Here is a 19551-nt window from a genome sequence, read left to right on the forward strand (position 1 = left end):
ATGAGACCTGATGGCTTTGTGATATTAGTAAGTTTCCCAACTCCTAAAGCATGAGCCTCTAACGGTGGTTCTTAAACGTCTGTGTGCATAAGAATCACCTGGAGCACTGGTTAAAATGGGGCTTCCTGGGCTTCAGCACCAGAAAGTAGAGAATAGAGTTGGGGTGGAACTCAAGTGTCTACATTTTCATAAACCACGCTACCAAGCCCCAGGATTCTGACGCAGCAGATCCCGTACCACACTCCGGAAAATGGCTATAAATGCTTGTCAGTTCATCCAAAAGTGCTTGGCATAATATTTTCCAGCTGTGACCCACGGGCCATGCTTAGCCCTGTTGGCCACTTCACCTTAAGTGTAGGAGAGAAATATTAATAGTAGTAAGAATATTAGAGATTAACTGAGAATTAAACAGAGAATTTAACTCTGACCTCTCCTAGACATACATCACCACGTTTTATTGGTTTCTTAGGTAGATGCCAATGTGTGCCTTTCCTAGGCTTGTAAAGCATGCCCTTCTCTTACCTTATTGGTATTTATATGTGACATTTGAAGATATATGAGTGGAAGGTGCTAGCTCAGGCAAACTCAGTTCTGTTTTTCTGCTTTTCTGTTTAAGCACAGCCAATTATCGTCCTAGGCACAGATGGATAGACAGAGCTGGCAGTCACAGATGGCCCAGGAACCTGTGCTAGCTGACACCTGCCCACCTTCTCCTTGGTACCCTTACACACAATCCCTGTGGCGTCCTGTCACTCTCGCCTCCCACGGCGATTAGGCCCAAAGCCTGCCCACTTGAGCTCTGTCATCACTTCCATCAGCCCTAGCAAGCACCCTTCTTGGGCCTAGGTCAAGGGTGGCCAGGGCTGGCAGCCACCCAAGAGAGAGCAGTGAGATGGATGGGGGAGAAGGGCTGTGGCGAAAGACTGGGAACTTCTGGGCTGACTCCTAACATGACCATTCTCTCCAGGACCAAGAACCCCTGCTGGGCTGATGGGGCTGGCCAGACACTGTCTGCCTCTCCCACTTGGCTTCATCTCCACCTTTGCTCTGGTCCTAGTTTCCAGCTCCTAGTTTCCATTCCCTTGCACCACAATCCCACCGGGCTCACTCCAGTTGCTGCCAGCCTGGCCTTGACTGCAAAGCCCAGCTCCAGACTCATCTTTGAGTCCAGCCTCGTTTTTGTGAATTCCATTAGCCCATTACAGGGACACAGCACTCTGGCTCTTATTTTGCAATCACTAGGGTTCTGTATTGGGCATCTTTCCTCCCTAAGGAGAAAAAGCCCATTTTGTGCTTCTTTTGTATCTCATATAGTTCCTTAGAGACACTCAGCATACTTTGGATGAATGAATGGACTGGCCCAAGTACTTCAAAAGTTTAAGAGGCTTTTGAGCCAAAGGGCGAAGAGGAAATTGTTACCAATTACAGTGATTAAAATTTACAACCATGAAGAGGAGAAAAGATAGAGTCAATATGTTTCCTAAATTCCCACAAAACTGGAATACTCTGTTCAGATCGGACTCCAGTTTTCTCCTGTTGACTTATAATCTTTCCCCTGCTGGTTTTGTCTGTTTGGTTGGTTGGTTGGTTGGTTGGTTACTTCTCGGATGGTCTTGCCTCTTGTCCATCCTAGAGAATGGGGTTGTCTCATCAGTTGGTACATGCAGCCGCTGGGCATTGGTGCAGTGCTCATTCTTTCCAAGAACATTAGGATTTGCTTTGACCATTGCTGATTCTTTTGAGTACAAATATAACTTTATATTAAAAAGTTATATTAAATAATATGCATAACTCAGTAGTAAAAATGTGGATATTCATAGTATGTCCTTTCTCTCTTTTTTAATAAATTTATTTATTTATTTATTATTTTTTGGCTGTGTTGGGTCTTCTTTGTTGTGCATGGGCTTTCTCTAGTTGCAGCGAGCAGGGACTACTCTTTGCTGCGGCTCACAGGCTTCTCATTGTGGTGGCTTCTCTTGTTGTGGAGCACGGGCTCTAGGCATGCGGGCTTCAGTAGTTGTGGCTCGCGGGCTGTAGAGTGCAGGCTCAGTAGTTGTGGCACCCGGGCTTAGCTGCTCCGCGGCATGTGGGATCTTCCGGGACCAGGGCTCGAACCCGTGTCCCCTGCATTGACAGGTGGATTCTCAACCACTGTGCCACCAGGGAAGCCCCCTGTCCTTTCTCTTTTTAAATTTTGCATTGTATAGGTATTTATTGTACCATTGTTACCTCTGTAATGGTGTGGTAGAAATAGATCTCAGCTTTAAATGAATAAATGACCCAGGAATCCTAGTGGTTAAGAGTACACAGCTTGGCATCAGAGACCTGGATTCCTGACTTGGTCATAAGTGCTCACTCTTCTGTAAAATATGGACAATACCAATATCTATTTCATAAGGCTGTTTTGAAGAAGATTAAATGAGATAATGTGTAAAGTTCTTGACACAGTTTTTGGCATGCAGTAAGTGCTTAATAAGTGTTATATTTTCTTCTTACTATTCTGACAGATGGATAGGGTTCTGAACCTTGTACTAATTCAGAAATACCAAAGCCTAACATATTGGGATGGAAAAAGAACAGTAATTATTAATTGAGGACCTACCGTGATCAAGGTTCCATGCTAAACAAAAGTGTAAGACACATTCCAGAGTCAAGGACCTTGTGATTTCATTAGGGAGGAAGCTAATGAAAAATTAGCTGGTAAGTGTTAAAGGACTAGGACAGAAAATAAGGGCTATGGAGACAGAGCAAGAGAGCTCGTGGGCAGGGAGGTCAAATCATACAGAGCTTCATAAGCTATGAGAAGGAGTATAGATTTAATTTCTATGCACTCAAGATGAAACCCAAAATCCCTAACATAGCCAGCAATGCCCTGCACGGTTTGGCCTGCCTGCCTCTCCAGCCTCATTTGGGGCCACTCTGCCTCTTATTTAACACACTCATCTTCGGCTGCTCAAAACAGCAAATTCTTTCCTGAATCAGGAAGTCTTTGCACAGGATCACCTCGTTCAGCTCCCGTGTCCTAGACCAAGACATGGGCCGCAGCTGCCCACAGGGATGCCTGGTTGTATTCACACAAAGACACTCAACATGCTCTGCTTCTGTGCATGCCCTTCCCTCTTCCTAAAAGATCTTTCCCTCCACTCTTTGCCAACTCCTATTTCTCCTTGAAGTCTGCACATAATGTCAGTTGCTCAAAAGGCATTTCCTGACTCTCAGTCTGAATTGGGTGCCCTTTCTACACTTGTGCATAGTGCCCTGTGCTTTCCCTTCACAGCCCTTTCTCAGTTTGTAAGTTCACGTGCACTTATACGATCATTTGTCTATCAACTATCCACGTGCGAGCCTGTAAGCTCCATGTCCCTGTCTGCTTTTCTCCATATACTATCTCCAGCACCCAGTACAGTACCTGAGCAGAGGAGAGCTCAAAAATATTAGTTTATTAAATAAATGAATGGAAGAAAGAGGGGAGACCAGCTAGACCTTGAAACAGGAGGAGTGTCTGGATAAGCGGAGGAGAGCAGCCAAGACATCCAAGGAAGAAAAAGCAGCATAAATAGGTGAATGTTTGGAGGGGCAAATGCACAGTGTGAGTGTAAGAGAAGAGGCTTCTGTCCTCAAGCAGAGGGCTTCTCAGGGGAGCTGAAAGGCGTAGTGTATTTAAGGCACGTTAGAAAAAGAGCACATAGGACTTGGAATATTAGGACTAGCGGTTCCGATTTGGGAGATGTTTGAGTAGAAGAACAATATGGCTAATTTGAGTTCGGAGAGGGTTGATCTAAGGGCGTAGACCAGACAGATACAAAGGAGAGTAGAATCGAAGGTGACCAGTTGGGAGACTGAGGGGGAGAAGACTGGTCTCCAGCTAAGGCAGCCCATGAAGTAACTTGTGAGGTAATGTTAGAGGTTGAGAATCATTCAGACCTGGTAACTATTTCATGACTTCGGAGAAGTTGCGGGGAACCAAGGAGAGAAGGAGGCAAGATGATTCCAGGGTCTCCAGCCAGGGAACAGAGTGAAGGGCAAACAGAGATGTCAGGAGGGCATGCCAGAACCACGAGCCAGCTTCTCAGCTTGGATTTAGATGCAATGAGTTGACGGGCATGGAAATCCAGCCAAGAGCTGGAGGCGCCAACCTGGAGCTTGGGGGAGAGCTCCTGAAGGCACTGTGCAAGTGAGGGGTGAAGGAGTGAGGGGAGTGTACGAGAAAACCACAGGGTCCAGGACTGGCCGCCTTGTAGGAGGTGAGAGAAGGAGGCTGTGTGGAGGCCGAGAGGTCTGTGGGAGAAGTAGGAGACCAAGGAACACAGTCTCGTGACTCCAAAGTCATGAGAAGCTTGAGAACGAGCAGGTGGTCAGATCAAGTGTTGCAGGGAGTCACAGAGATGGGACCACTGTGAGGTCTCTCCTTTCAAGATAGTAAGACATGGGTGACCTTTAGCGAGGAGCTGGGACAGAAGCCAAAGCAGTGAGAGTGTGGCCGACGAGTGGGTGGCAAGGACACATTAGAGCAGATGTGGATCACTTGGTCAAAAAGTTTGCCACGAAGGGAAGGGGATACTAACACAGCAGCGCCAGGGGACACGTTCCCTTTGGCCTCAGAGGACAGGACATGCAAGATGCCCTCTCTGTCTATGTGTGTCCCTCCAAGTCCAGTCCCTTTGTGGGACATCTCAGCCCTAAACCAAGGACGGACAGGAAGAAAGATACATTTGTACCACTTCCCAAGAATGGTCTTCCTGGAGGAGAAAGACTGATTTGTTTCATGGTCAGAGGAAGCTGGGGAGGCACGCGGTAGCAGAGACAAGGGAGTGTTTACTTATTAAAGGGAGCTGAGGGGGGGGTTACTTTCTGCAGGGTCAAGAATCTGAAAAAAATCAAGGGCTGAGAAATTTGGGGGAAAATGTCACAGATCTTTGCTCCAAGTGAATGTCCCTCAGGCCAGTCATTAAAAATACCCTGGCTGCAACCCTGGTCTTTCCACGTAAGCCAAGAGCCAAACAGCTCTTTTCACCCACTGTCCCTGATACCATCTGGCCACACGTCAAGCAATTCAACTACTGTTTGTGTCCTCCCCTGAAACCGGAGAGCTGACGTTCATCTCTCGTAATCTGTCACTTTCCACCGCCCTCAGATGAGGCCCGGGCTATGTATAGCTGGGGGGTTGGCACATGATGTGTCCATGCTAGAGGCAGGCAAGGGAATGGAACAGCTATTTTATGAGATTCAAGTGAACATGGGGGCCTCTTGGGGCTGGACTGGGAGGCTTCTAAAAGAGCCTTGAGGGAAAGGGAGGCTGTTGATTGTTTTTATTAGCACTTTGGGGCTATCGCCTTGGTCAAGGCCAAGGAAAAGACCCAGAGGTCATTGCTATGTGTTCTTTCCACTCCACCACATTGAGAAGCAGTATAACAACAACAATAAAAATAGCGTCTATTGAGTGCTTGCTATATGCCAGATACTGCTCCAACACCTTACATGAATTATCTTATCGAATCTTCACAAAACCCACATGAAGTAGAAGTTTGAGATGAGGAAATAGAGGCACAGAGAGGTTAACCAACTTGCCTGGGCACACAGCCACACAGCAGTTAAGTGACACAGCTGGGATTCCAACCCTGACACTCTGGCTCCAGGGCCCAAGCTTTCATCCATTACATTCCATTCCCTTCATCTGGGCCTCAGAGGGACCTGGGCCCGAATCCTGGCTCTGCCACTTATCAGGTATGAGACTCTGGGCAGGTCACAACTTCTCTGATTTCAATTTTCTAATCTGAAAATGCGAGATCTAATTCTTGCAGGAGTAACATGTATGCAAATGCTTATGAATGTTTGTTCCCTATAAATTCACTATAGGGCAACCTCATTACCCAAGCCGGTGGTTCTTGAATCTGAGCCCGCGTCAGCATTACCTGGAGGGAAGCCTTGTAAAAACCCAGATTGCTGGGTCCAACCCAGAATTCCTAATTCGGCAGGCCTGGAATGGGACCTACGAGTGTGCATGTCTGACTAGGTCTCAGGAGACGCTCATGCTACGGGTCCTGGGTTCACACCCTGAGAACCACCACATTACAACTGTCTCTAACATATAAACACGATCTCCCTGGGTAGCATTTTGTAATGTCCAAAATGACTGACTGAGGGAGGCTGTTCCTGGAGTCCAGGGGTTTTTTTGTTTTCTGTTTTTCATACTAAAAATATTATTGCAATGGGATTTGGGGGGGAAATGGATTTGACTGACATGGGGGTGAGGCCGTGCCCTTTTCCAATTTTTTCTCAGCAGAGTTCTGTTCCCGAGAGCCTGTGAAAATGCAGTCTGGTAGCCCAAATGCCGACACCCCTTGGTAACCCCCTTCCTGGGAAGAGTCCCACACATTATCTACCGCGTTCCTGCAGCCAGAGAGAGACTCCCCCTTTTCTAACGAGACTTTCCATAGGTTGGTGCACTTCCTCAAAAAAAAGAAAAAGAAAATCAGAGGGAAGGACGGAGGCTGCAGCTGGGAGAGTCCTTCTAAATGTAAAATGATGGCAGACAGGCCTCTTTGCTGCATCTCCCCCATAGCGTACACTAAAAAGCAGAAGAGAGGGCTTCCCTGGTGGCGCCGTGGTTGGGAGTCCGCCTGCCGATGCAGGGGACACGGGTTCATGCCCCAGTCCGGGAAGATCCCACGTGCCACGGAGCGGCTGGGCCCGTGAGCCATGGCCGGTGAGCCTGCACATCCCGAGCCTATGCTCCGCAACGAGAGAGGCCACAACAGTGAGAGGCCCGCGTACCGCAAAAAAAAAAAAAAAAAAAGCGGAAGAGAAACCTGCTGCTGCTTGACTGAACTTTACGAAATGTCTGACTAGTGCTTATTTTGATAACATCTGCTAATGACAACAAACGCCACGTATAACTAACCTGAGAGTTAGTTTTCAATGTACTTTCACATACACAATACATTTTAGAATAGTCCTTTCCTGAGCACCAGATGTGGGCCGTTCACGTTACACACACCCCTCTCTTCTCTTCAGAGGAACCCTGGGACAAGGGGTTGGTGGTCTGTCTTTTACAAAGGAAGGGGCTCAGCCTTGAGCAACTCAGTGACCTGCCAACTGTCTGGACAGTGTAAGGACTCAGACCCACGGGGTCTCCCTCCTCAGTGTACGCTTCTTGCCTTGCTGGGCCACGGTGCGGGGCTGCTGTTCATGGGTTGTATTCACTCTTTCCTTTGGCTTCAGGAAATGCTCTCAGTTCCTTCACAGGGAAGCTGGGTGTGTGTGGCCAGGCTAAGGAATGGCTTGGGGTGCTGAGCCAGGGCAGTGTAAGGTAGAGGCAGGTGAGCGTGTGAAGGAGTATCTGCTGGCCCGTCTCCCTGCCCAGCACACGGCAGATGGTGAGGAGAGCTCTGCCTGGCTTGGGGCACCGGGCAGCAGGCGGGCGCTCCTGGAACAGGCTCCCTGGGCACTGAGAAGTGGCTCCGGCCTGCCCAGCCCATCGCACGGCAAGATGGTGCTCTGGCCATGTTCCTGCATGTCTTTCCAAACAGAAAGGGCTTATCTGGATCAAACCACACTCAGTCTACAGAAGAGGGAACCTCAGAGGCTCCATTGGACAGATGCAGTACTTTGTGGGGACTGGCTTTTTTAATGGAACAAGTTATTTTTTTTTTTTTTGCAATACATCCTATTTTTATTTTTTAAAATTGAACTAGAATTGATTTACAGTGTTGTATTAGTTTCAGGTGTACAGCAAAGTGATTCAGTTGTACAGGTATATGATATATAATATATATAACATATATATATTACGTATATAAATCCTTTTTCAGATTCTTTGGAACAAGTCATTTTAGATGCTAAGGCTGAGCTGATAATTATGCAAAAATACTCCACACCAACCAGTGAAGCTCAAACTGCAATAGGGCTGCTGCTTTTAAAGAAAAATCTTGTGATTCTGAAACAGATTTTGTTTGTTTCTATTTTGCTACTTTACACTACAATTATCCTTATAATACTTTTATCACAGTGACTTTCTTTGTCTCTCATATCTCCATTTAGAAATGTATAACTTTGGGAGGAGGTCTGCCTCAAGGATACGATGACTAGATATCCTATTTGGGCTTGAATATTATCGAGGGCTTTTGCAGGTGGGAGGAGTGAGAAAAGAAGGTTCCAATGGTCTAAAAGCTTCTGAATCAACACTGTATTTGCCATTTTGTAAAATCTCTGTTTCCGTATTATTTCTGTTTATGGAAGAGAACATTTAACTGTAATCAACTCAATCCACACTCTTACCATAGCACTTCTTGTCTTTTCACCATCTCACCCCAGGCTCTAGTTTTATTACTGAGAAGTGCAGAGCAAACACGCATCCAACAGTTCAGTGGCACGTGGGCTCTAAGGAGAAGTGCAACTGAAGAGTGAGCCTGGGCACTCATCTTCTGAGAGCGCTGGCTCTACGCGAGGATTTAGTCTCAAAGCCAAAACAAAATAAGCCTGACCTCATCTGAGTATTCCGAGTGCAGCAGGTGCGAGTTTGGAGAATCCCATCTTTGGGCAGTGAGCAGTTGGAAGAAATACCTGAATCCTGTGTGTGTTGCGATTCTCTGCCCAGTGTTCCCACAACATCCCATCTGTGGATTCACTTGCCTCCCAAAATTTCATTTTGCCTTCCTCCCTTGAGGTTTGGAAATGCAACCACTGGGACATTTTCCAGTGCTAAATAGGTTTGAAGACAGCATCAGCCTTAGAGAACCCAGAGGTTTCTGCCCATACTGTGTATGTATTTTGGACTGAGAGTCCCATGGTTAAAAAAAAAAATCTGTTTTACCCATATTTCAGCAGGATTAAGCAGGGATGACAAACAGTTCCCTGAATCTGACAGATTCAGTTTAATTTTTCACATTTCTACTCAATTCTTTTTTAAAAACTGATTTAATTTTTAAAAGATACCAAGGAGAAATATATTTCCAATGTAGGCACTGAATCTGTAATTCCATGCTTTTTTCTTTTCTCTCCATCCATCCTTCTACCCACCCGCCCAACATTTATTAAATACCAAGTAGGTGGTGCTAAGCATTAGTCCCTCTACTCACACCAGTCACTTCAGTTCCACACATAGTCCAGTTGTGAAATTAAACACTGCTTAAGTGTGGGTGAAAATCCAGAATTCAAACTAGAGACACTTGTCCTTTTGTAAGTTGGCCCTTGCGATCCAATTCAGCAATCCCAGTTCCTTGGTGTAGTGGAAGGAACATGATGTTTGGAAACAAGTAGACGTGGGTTCAAATCCTGCTTCATGCTGTGCCATTCTGTAGCTTTGTGACTTTGGGCAATTTCTACTCAACTCTATGGAATCATTTCTTTGTACATAATGTGAGACTACGTTGTAAGAGTTCAACAGAATGACATATGCAAAGCACCCATATTGGACATGTTTCATGGTAAGTTCATAATAAGTGCCATTTCCATACCCCTCCATCCTCATCTGTTCATTTCACCTTCATTCAGCAAACACCGTTGAGAGCCCACTGTGAATCAGACACTGATCTAGGTGCTGGAGTACAGCAATGAAGAGAACAAAGTCCTTGTCTCTGTGGGTTTTACACTCTACAGCAGTGTAGCACGATATGCACTACGTCAGCCAAGGGCTATGGAGAAGCATAAAGTAAGGTTGAAGGGATAAGGGGGTGCTTGGAGAGTGTGATTTATATAGGTGGTCAAGATGACTTCTTTCATGAGATGACACTTCAGCATAGACCTAAAGGAAGTGAGTTCTCATCATCAACAAAAGACCAACTCCTTAGCTACCAGGGACCATGTCATCTGCATTTTCTAAGTAAGCAGTGCATGAATATTTGACAAATAAATGAAAGAATGAATATTTCTATTTGGGTGTTCACAAGTCTTAGTTCCACTTTATAGAACACTCACCAGTTTTCTCTAAGCAGCTTCCCCATACTTTTCTGTTAAACATGCTAACACGTTAGTATCCCATATTCATATACCCGCAGGGTTCTCAGATTTTTGTCATCTCTTTTGGAGAAAAGGGAAATGTGCCATGGCAAACAAATAGATGATTTTCCTCCCTTTCTGAAGGTAAATCCTGGACCCTGATCTAAGATTCTTTAAGGCACCTTCTGATCTGGCCTTAGAAACCCCTGTAATTCCACTGGAAACCTCTCAAGGAGGGGGAGGCTTCCCATGGGCCCAGATCTTCCCTTTCTTAGGAGGTCCAAAGTATTCATCACTGACTGTGTGAGTGAGGGGACCGTGGGAGAAGACTTGGAGACCTGGCAGAGTCCCTAGAGCAGACCTGAATCCCTGCAGCCCCCAAACCAACTTCACGTCTCAGCAGTTTTCCAAATCAGGGGAATGTTGACAGGTCCATTGTCATTCAGGAGAGTCAACAGACCAACGGTCAAGCAGGTGCAACATGATTATGGTCATCTGGAAAATTTCTCCAACCCAACAGACCAGTATAGTGCTTTGCAAACTTTAACATGCCTACAAATCACCTGTGGATCTTGTTTAAATGGAACAAGCACCCTGGTTATACCATTGCCACTGGTGTGGTTCGCCGTCCACATTTTGAGCATCAAGCCTCAAGTGGTCCCCAAACTTGGCCGCACGTTAGAATCACCCAGGGAGGTTTTAAAAACTGTAGCACCTGGATCTCATCCCTTCCCCTACGACCAGTTAAATCAGTGCTGGTGGGGGGCAGGGGGGGGTGGGAAAGACCCAGGCATAGGTGTTTTTTAAAACTCCATAGGTGAGTCCCACGTGCAGCCAAGGTTGAGAACTACTGCAACTGGCCAAGAACAGGGGCTACCTTTCAAGTGACAGGTGAAGGGAATTAGCATTGGATAAGCACCAGCTGTATTTCAGGCACTCAGCAGGCTACCTAGTTCCTAAGTAGTAAACAACGTAACAAAGTAATGATACCTGACACTTGTCCAGCTTCTTATAATCTTATGAGAAATTTTATTCACCTGTTTTCATTGAATTCTCTTAATTCACTGAGGTAGAAAGCACGCAGTTGATGTTTTAGATGAATAAAATGCGATGCATATTTGTGACTTGCCCAGGAGCAAATAGTAGATGAAAGAGAAATTCAGTTACTCTGACCCGCAGCTGTCTGTTTTGCCCAAGCACTGCGACCTCACCTGAAGTTGGATACACGAGGATGGCTGTGCACAGAAGTCATGTCGACGACACTGGGCATATGGCAGAACCTAAAGAGGCTGCAGTCACCCCACCAAAGATTTCTCACTGATATATAGATTGATTAGGAAACTGAGACCTGAATACAGAAGGGAGCTCGGTCTGTTGTGGGCTTTGGCAGACTGAGAGCAGCGGCGTTAGGACACTTAGCAGAACCCAGAAGCCTGCATTGCACGGGATTCAGATTCTTGGTTCTGCCATAGATGATGAGACCAGCCTCCTCCTCCCCTGTAGGGCCTAATGGATGATCTGTTCTGGAATCACCATCTAAAAAGTATTGGGAAATAACCTGCTTACCAGCCCTGGACAATCAGTCATAACAATAACCCTCCCTGCTGGTGGACAGGCCATTTCCAATAATTTTTAGGTAGTGATCTTGCCATTTGATATCCAAGAGGCTCAGGAGAGAGCCCCTGGGCAGGTCATGTGTGGGGATGGCAGTGGCTTTTTTGTGGTGAGCGAAGTGGGACCTCCTTAAGCAGGAAGAGCAGAAGGCCCTGCAGAGGGGATCCTCTGGGGAAGCATCAGAGGAGATGCAGAGGGGAAGTGGCCTCGGACCTCCCGAGAAACAACAGGTGCAGCTGGTCAACCTGGTGGGCAACTACCGGAGTGATGTGGCTATTTCTGTGCCAGGACCCCAGGTTGCCTGCCAATCCCAGGGACCAGTCACCCTAAACAAATGAAGTGATATTTACTGTTCACAGTGTGGAAAGCATTGCTTGTTCACCACCTATTCAGTGACTCATTCATTCATGCTATGATTCCTGAGAGTCCCACTAAGAGCAAAAGATATTTGACGAATGAGTATTTCTATTCAAGGATTCACAGTACGTATTTTCATGTTCTGAAACACTCACTAACTTGCCTGAGAAAAATCCCCTGTAGTTTTTCCTAATCCTGTAAATGTATATTGGTTACAGGTTGGTGTGTTTAGTTGCTCCCATAGGACATACATACACAGTGCACAGCCTCAGCTCTGGAGATGAATGTGATCAGAGTGCCCAGCGATTCCAACACTGAGGCCTCCTTTCTCCTTTCCCTCTACAGATGCTTAAGTGGCCATGAAATCATTTCTCCGTACGCATGAAGCTCACTAGGAAAAGTTTTCACCTTTTCCTTCCTTCTTTTTCAGGTTGGAATGCTGGTTTCCTAGAGGTGGAGTGGTGTAGAGGAAAGGAAATGGGCCTTGGACTGGGGGATAAGATCTGTGTGAAGGTAGGAGGGGAAGAGGAAGAAGTAAATGGTTCCCCAAACCTGGCCTAGGCATTTGGCAGGACCATGACACCGTTTCCAGCGAGCTCAGGAACTCACGATGTGGACACCATACTGCTGAGGTTCCTTCTGACATCAAGGCATCCTCTGTCACATGACCAGGTCATTCATTCAGTTGTGTTTTTGGTTCACAAGCAGTTTTTTTGTCCTTGTCCATAGGAACTTGATTCCATCTCTTCTTTTTTTTTTAAAACTTTCCCCCCTCACCAAGTTTGCTTTGAATTCAGTTGCCTTCAGGAAGCTTCCAATCTAGGGGGAGAACTCCAACATATGTCTCCAAGGAGAGAAAGAGTGAGTTAGAAGGAGCCTGAAGGGAATGGAAGAACTTCTTAAATGCAAGGAGGCTGCAGTGTGACTGAAAATGTGGAAGGGGCCTAATTTAAGAACTGACGCTGATGATGTTGTGGAATCTATCAGACACAGGCTCCGTAAGCCTTGGCGATCAGAGGGAGAGGGTCTGTGATCAGGAAAAGTCACTCCACCTTTCTGGGCGTGGCTGGCTGTGAATAAGCAACATGGCATCACATCACCAGTCCTGAGCTCTCTGAAAGTGGCCTGGGGTCCTCAGTCTCTAAAGTGACGGGTTAGGCTGGGCTGTATCTAAAATCCCAACTGAAAGGGGGTGAGGGCTGAAAGGAGTCAGCATTTTTCCAGTACCTTCTGTGTGCCAGAAGCTGAGCTCTTGCCATCCTGCCTCACTGAATCCTCACACCATCTCCAGCATCTCACATCACAAGTAAGGAACCTGAACACAGACAGACTTCCTTGGGAATTAAACCCAGGTCTGTCTGATTTGGAAGCCCACGTTAGAGCACACCACCTCTCAAGCATTTCAACCTGAGAGAGGTCAGTGATGTCGAATGTGGGAGGACTTTCTCTGGCAATATTTATAGAACATGATAGGCATAGCACTTGCACTGCAGTTTCAAGGCGAAGGTGGAAGCAGGCAACAAGGGAGTAAGGAAGAATCAAATTCAGTGCCCGTATCCTCCTCTTGTGTCTCTGAGTCTTGTGGTACTAACAGGATTCAGCCATTGTGGTATGACTACATTTGCTGACTTGGCCAAAGCTGAAGGAAATAGTATACAAAATTGCAACTCCCTTTATAATCTGAGTTGACACCTCAATAGAAAAAATGGGGAAAAGACATAGAAAAATAAGAAAAAATGTAAATGGCAAATAATTTTATGAAAAATTCAGCCTAGTTAGAAATCAAAGAATGTCCATTAAAACAACAATAAAAATATAAATAGACAAAGGTTTTTAAAACCCTGAAAATTTTGTGTCAGTGTCCAAAAAGAGAGAAATTCTGTAATGGCCTATATGGGAAAAGAATCTAAAAAAGAGTGAATATATGTATACGTATAACTGATTCACTATGCTGTACACCTAAAACTAACACAACATTGTAAATCAACTATACTCCAATAAAATTTTTTTAAAAAATTAAAAGGAAAAAAAACAGAGAAATTATCTTAAAAATATGTATGATCATACAATGGAATACTATGCCAGCATTAACATTATGTTTGTCAAGAATTTAAAGCTATTTAGTGACATAGGAACACTCACAATATACTGAAACGAAATAAGCAGGAAACAAAACTATAAAAATGGTATATGGGCTTCCCCGGTGGCGCGGTGGTTGAGAGTCCGCCTGCCGATGCAGGAGACATGGGTTCGTGCCCCGGTCCGGGAAGACCCCACATGCCGCGGAACGGCTGGGCCCGTGAGCCATGGCCGCTGAGCCTGCGCATCCGGAGCCTGTGCTCCGCAACGGGAGAGGCCACAACAGTGAGAGGCCCGCGTACCGCAAAAAAAAAAAAAAAAAGGTATAAACCTAATTGGAAACGTGATTTTATGCATAGAAAAAAATACTGGAAAGAACTCTATCAGAACATTAACCATGTTTAGCTCTGGGTGGCAGTTCTTATTGCCTGCTTTGTCTTTTCCACATAGTCTAACATATTCTTACACTAGTGTGTTGTTATTTTGTGGATGAAATGCCCAACCAAGAATCAGGATTACCAGCTGTGTAAGTCACAACACTGTAAGGCCGCATGTATGACGTGAGAGGTTCAGAAAAATCTAGATGGTTCACAAGGTTCTTTTGAGCTCTAACACTTCACTCATTCACTCAACAAGCATTTACAGAACATCTGTATAGAGCTACGTACAATGCACCAACACTGGGGTCCCCCAGAATTAGACCCCAACCAAACGCAAAGCAAAGTTTGAATGTGATGCCTCCCGGTGCCATTTGACTTAGGCTTTTTCTGCCTAAGCTTTTAATGGCCTCATATTCTTCCCTTTCTCCTCTTCCCCTTATCAAACCCTGCTCTCAACATAAAACTCAAACTTGATCCAATGGAAGTGTAAATGGATAGCAATGTCTTAAAAGATGGCTTCTCCCAGAGGGGCTTGACTAAGTAGGGATAAAAATTTTACTTAAAGGAACGAGGTCCTCGTGGCCAAATTTTAGGAAAAAGCTAGTGGGGTGGAAAAAGATTTGGGAGCTATCAGAACCTTAGCTCTTGCGGTTCCCTCCCCAACCCTCGCTTATTTGTCTGGTAAATTCTACTCATTTTCACAAATCAATTCTTCCTTGTCATGCCTTCCACATCTCTCCCAGCAGGCGGGGTGCTTCCTCTTTCCTCTGCGCTCCCAGAGGACCTTATATTGCCCTACTGTTACAGTGACCCCGTTGCACTGGCTTTTCATTTGTATTGCACTGTAATTTCCACATCAGGCTATGAGCCACCTGAGTGCCTCACGTTCCCGGTATCCACGGCGCGCACCCCAAGGCCCAACCTAGAGTAAGTGACAGATGTATGACTAAATGATCTGCATTTCAAGGCCCCAAGTCAGGCAGTGACCTCCTTACCCTGTGGATGGGACTGTTTCTGGGTGTTTCAATGTCAGTCCTTACAGCAGCAGACAAAACATTGACCATAGTACCTTTGGATATTTTTTATCAGAATGGGATGGCCTTTATGTGACGAGTTTTGAACTTCTAATTCCTAACTTTCTAACCCTTAGAAATTCCCTGGGTTTTCAACCTGAGGATGGCAACTCATCACTGGAGAGGGAAATCAATTTAATAGGTTGGGATTAGTATTTTTTTAATGAAATACAATAGAAGAATAGAAAATAACAATAAAATAGGAGACAAAAGTATTTTAAATCCAAGTATTCCCCAAATAATAATGTGTTGTCCTATGAAACTTTTGTTTCACCTGTGTATGTGTCTGTACACATTAGGTCATAGTGAGTTATGATAAAAAACATGGACAGCCACCTTCCCCGGGGGCGTGGTGGTGGGATGAATTGGGAGATTGGGATTGACATATATATACACTAATATGTATAAAACAGATAACTAATAAGAACCAGCTGTATAAAAAGTAAATAAAATAAAATTCAAAAAGAAGAAAGACAGCCACCTTCCCAAACGATTGGGAGGGAAGGAGCCCGCCCCTTCCTGTGCTGTCTGCCCAGGGCTGAGATTTCACTGTCTCCTCCCTTCCTTCTATCCCAAACAGACACAGCTCTGGGATGGGCAGGATATTTTCCTTAGTGTAGGTTTGGAGTCCAGGGAATTAAGAGGACAAAATAGGATTTTCTGACCACAAAAAAAATTTAGAGGCTCACATCTACCCTCTCGTATCAGTCATGGGATTCCTGGAACCAGTCTTGTCCTGGATTCTGAGGAACAGCGGGCACCTGACAGGTATCTCAACAAAGGCCCACCCCTCCCCTCCCCGACCCGCGCGGAGGGAGCCCTACCTCCCCCAGGGTTTGGACATTTGCATGAGCAGCGCCTCTGGGGCTCCGTGCCTCTCAGCTGATACAGATGATACAGCTGGCATCACCAGGCCCGGGCTCACAGGCTGAGTACTCTATTTAAGGAAGACTCTTGAAATAATACTGAACAGGGTATCCACCAACTCCTTGTACATCGTCTCATCTGATTCCAGCAGTAACGCAGTATAGGGGCTAAAGCTGCCTTCACCCGCACGAGTAGAGTGATCTTGGGCAACTTAGCCTCTCTGTGCCTCAGTTTCCCCATCTGTAAAAGGGGGATAGTAACTGTATCTACATCAGAGAAGTACTGTAAAGATCAAACCAGCTACCACACACAATCCCTGCACGCAGGAAGCATTCAATAAATGTTGATTATTATTATTTAATCATCTCATAAGCCTGTATGATAGTTATTTTTTTCATTTATAGATAAGAAAATGAGGCTCAGAGAAATTAAGTAACCTGCCCTATGTCATGCGTCCAGTAGAGGCAAAGTCAGAATATAAATCAGGAACTCCTGACTCCAAGTTCTGTGGTCTCTTTCCCTTAGTGATTTAGGAGTCCGTGGGGCATCAGACTACCTCCTGTGCTCAACTTCCTCCTTGTCAGTCTCTGCCGGGCACTCTGGGATCAAAGGTGGCTGGAAGGATGGTAAGTCCAGGGCAAAGCTCCTTCTCAGGATTTTCCTTGGGAGTACAGAATTCATCTTTGGGAGAGACAGATTCTTGGGGGAGTTTGTGTGTGAGTGTGTGTGTGTGTGTGTGTGTGTGCATGTGTGTTAATATAACAGGGAATCAGAAATGGGGTCACTGCTTGCACTGGCATTCTTTTTGAGTTCTAGGCTAAGTGGATAGATACAAGCAGATATGGTAGAATCCTTACGCCTTCAATTAACTTTTCATAAGTACGTCTCTATAATTGAGTAGGGCAGTTTGAGATGGAGATAATCATGTGAGTGAGGATTTCATGGGCTGAGCAGCAGCTGTGCTGTATGTCCTGGTTTTTTCCAGCCTGTAATTTTCCCGTATATATAGTACAAAGACCTAATAACGGTCCCTGCTTTTTCCTCACTTGTAACCCACAGAGGTTTCTTGTCCACCAGAGCTCCCTGTAACGACCACACTGCCGTATATAAATCCTCTGAAAATAGATACGTGTGTGGTGATCGGGAGACACAGGATTCTGCAATACTTTTTTAATTATCAAAGATATTTTGATGTGTTTGGGGTGGTTTTCCTGGATTTTATTACAGCCACTTTTGCTTGAGAATTAAAATCCACGTGGGTTTTACATGGTACTTCTGTTCATCAGAGTCTTTGATTATAAAGTATGTCAGTTATGTCTCAATAACACTGGGAAAAAAGAAAGAAAAAAAGGCATCTGATTGAGCTGAGCTTTCTGGCTGCGCCGGTTAATAAACTGCTGTAGTTCTCCAGGAGTCCTTTTCACAGATTTGTGCCTGGGCTGAGCCCGACCTGGGGACTGATAAGGGATCTTGGTGCCTATTAGAATTCTTGGCACTCACAGGTGTTCCTGAGTGTAAGCGATCTGAAACTGTCCAGGAGGGACTGTGGGAGGAGTTCCTGGGGCACTCACACAGGATTAGAGAACGGGTCCCAGCGCCAGGTTTACAGACAGGCCATGTAATGCAGATGAAATAAGAACTGACTTCAGCATCTTCCCTGAACTCACACCAAGAACTTTCTGAGAAAGAGAAATATTCCCATTAATGAACGCGCAGCTTACATCTTCCCACGTCTACACTGTGCAATGTTGACTAAAACCGAGTCACAGGAGAGGCTCGTCGCTTAGTGATATTCCCCATCTGACCCACGAGGACAGGCAAGGTCAAATGACTCCTGCTTCATCAGGATCATGGGGAGACTTAAGGGAACAAAGAGTAGGAAATTAGCACGCCGAATGAAACCTGCAAATAACCCTGAATTTCATTTCAGTCAGGCTTTTTAACAATAGCTTTAACATTCTCTGACAAAAAGAGTAGCTGGAATTATTGCCCTTGAGAAATCAAGAGGACCATCAGATGACAGACTTTACATCTTTACAGACTATTATGCACCATGCAGCACTTTCAATTGTCCCGTCCTAAGAGTCTGGACCCACCCCTGTTTTTCGCACATCCCAGCTTTGCAACAAGAATATCTTCAGATTTGCCCGCGACTGAAATGTGGCAAGACTTGAGGATATACTCTCAGCGCCCTCAGGTCCTCCCATGCCGACCACTGGCTGCCTCCCGCTCCCTTGGGCCACGTGGTCTGGGGGCCCCCCACTCACCTCCAGCACGATTTCTTTCAGTTGGAACTGTTTCTGCGCGACTTTATCTGAAGACACGGGCTCATGGTAGTAGAGACAGAGCAAGTCGTATTTCTTCAAAACCTGCTTGAAGTTCTTCTCAGTTAGACTGACCACGCGGTCCTTGCCGTCATAGGTGGGGAAGTTCAGCCCCTCCTCTGCCCTGCAGGAGGACAGCAGGTAGACCGCCACCACAAACAGGTGGGTTCTCTTCATCTGGGCGAAGTTTTGTTTTTCTTTCCCAGAGACACCGTGTGTAGGAAAGAGGCTGGTGCCTTAGAGGACTTGCTGGGAGCAGTGGGGAGCAGAGAGGCCAATCTCGTCTCTCTCCTTGGCCCTTCCTGGGCCTGAGAACCCCCTCTTCACCTTCTCCGGCTGCTGACTGTAATCGTGGGCTTGGGACGATGCGTGCAGAGACTCACACCCATGCATGTGTAGAACCAGAGCCAGGCTAGGCGGCCCAGCCCCAGATACCTCGCATAGCTCTGCCCAGCCCCTGTCTCATCAGGAACTCCATTTTTAGGATGCAGTTGTTTCAGGCTAAAAATAAATCATGCAATGAATTAAAAAGTTAGATATGGCACTGCTGAGGGATTCGCTGATACAGTTTGTCAGGCCGGTGGAGGAGGAGGTGGGAGGGAGACGGGGAGGGGGGGAACGTGTGCACATGAAATAGGGAGGGCGGGAAGGTCAGAGGAGAGAAGTTCACTCAAGAGGGAGGAGGAGAAAAGGAGAGGAGAGAGACGTGGCACTTGGATGTGCACAGGGCCACTCAGACGCTGTTGAATCGGTCTATTACCCCAGGGAACTATTTCAGTCTGCTCCTTCCTGGCAGGCTTCTCATCCCCTACCTACTCACTGCTGACCTGGGGACCAGCCGGACCCCCAGGTGGACTTGACGTTCTGCACCTGCCTTTTCCCTGGCTGGCCATTGCGCCGTGTCCCCATGGCTCTGCCGGT

General features: G+C 46.1%; 1 protein-coding gene across 1 annotated transcript in view; it reads right to left on the reverse strand.

Moving 5' to 3' along the window:
* The window catches only part of CASQ2 (calsequestrin 2), a 62556-nt gene extending 43678 nt beyond the window's left edge, over positions 1-18878 (reverse strand). Inside the window, exon 1 of the mRNA XM_027091006.1 lies at positions 18574-18878. Coding sequence (XP_026946807.1) covers positions 18574-18807 — 234 coding nt within the window. The 5' untranslated portion in view covers positions 18808-18878. The remainder of the gene's footprint in view (positions 1-18573) is intronic.
* Between the last annotated feature and the right edge of the window lie 673 nt (positions 18879-19551).

The sequence above is a fragment of the Aethalodelphis obliquidens genome, unplaced genomic scaffold (genome assembly GCF_003676395.1).
Source record: "Aethalodelphis obliquidens isolate GAN/ISIS:26980383/991018 unplaced genomic scaffold, ASM367639v1 scaffold70, whole genome shotgun sequence".
Classification (NCBI taxonomy): Eukaryota; Metazoa; Chordata; class Mammalia; order Artiodactyla; family Delphinidae; genus Aethalodelphis; species Aethalodelphis obliquidens.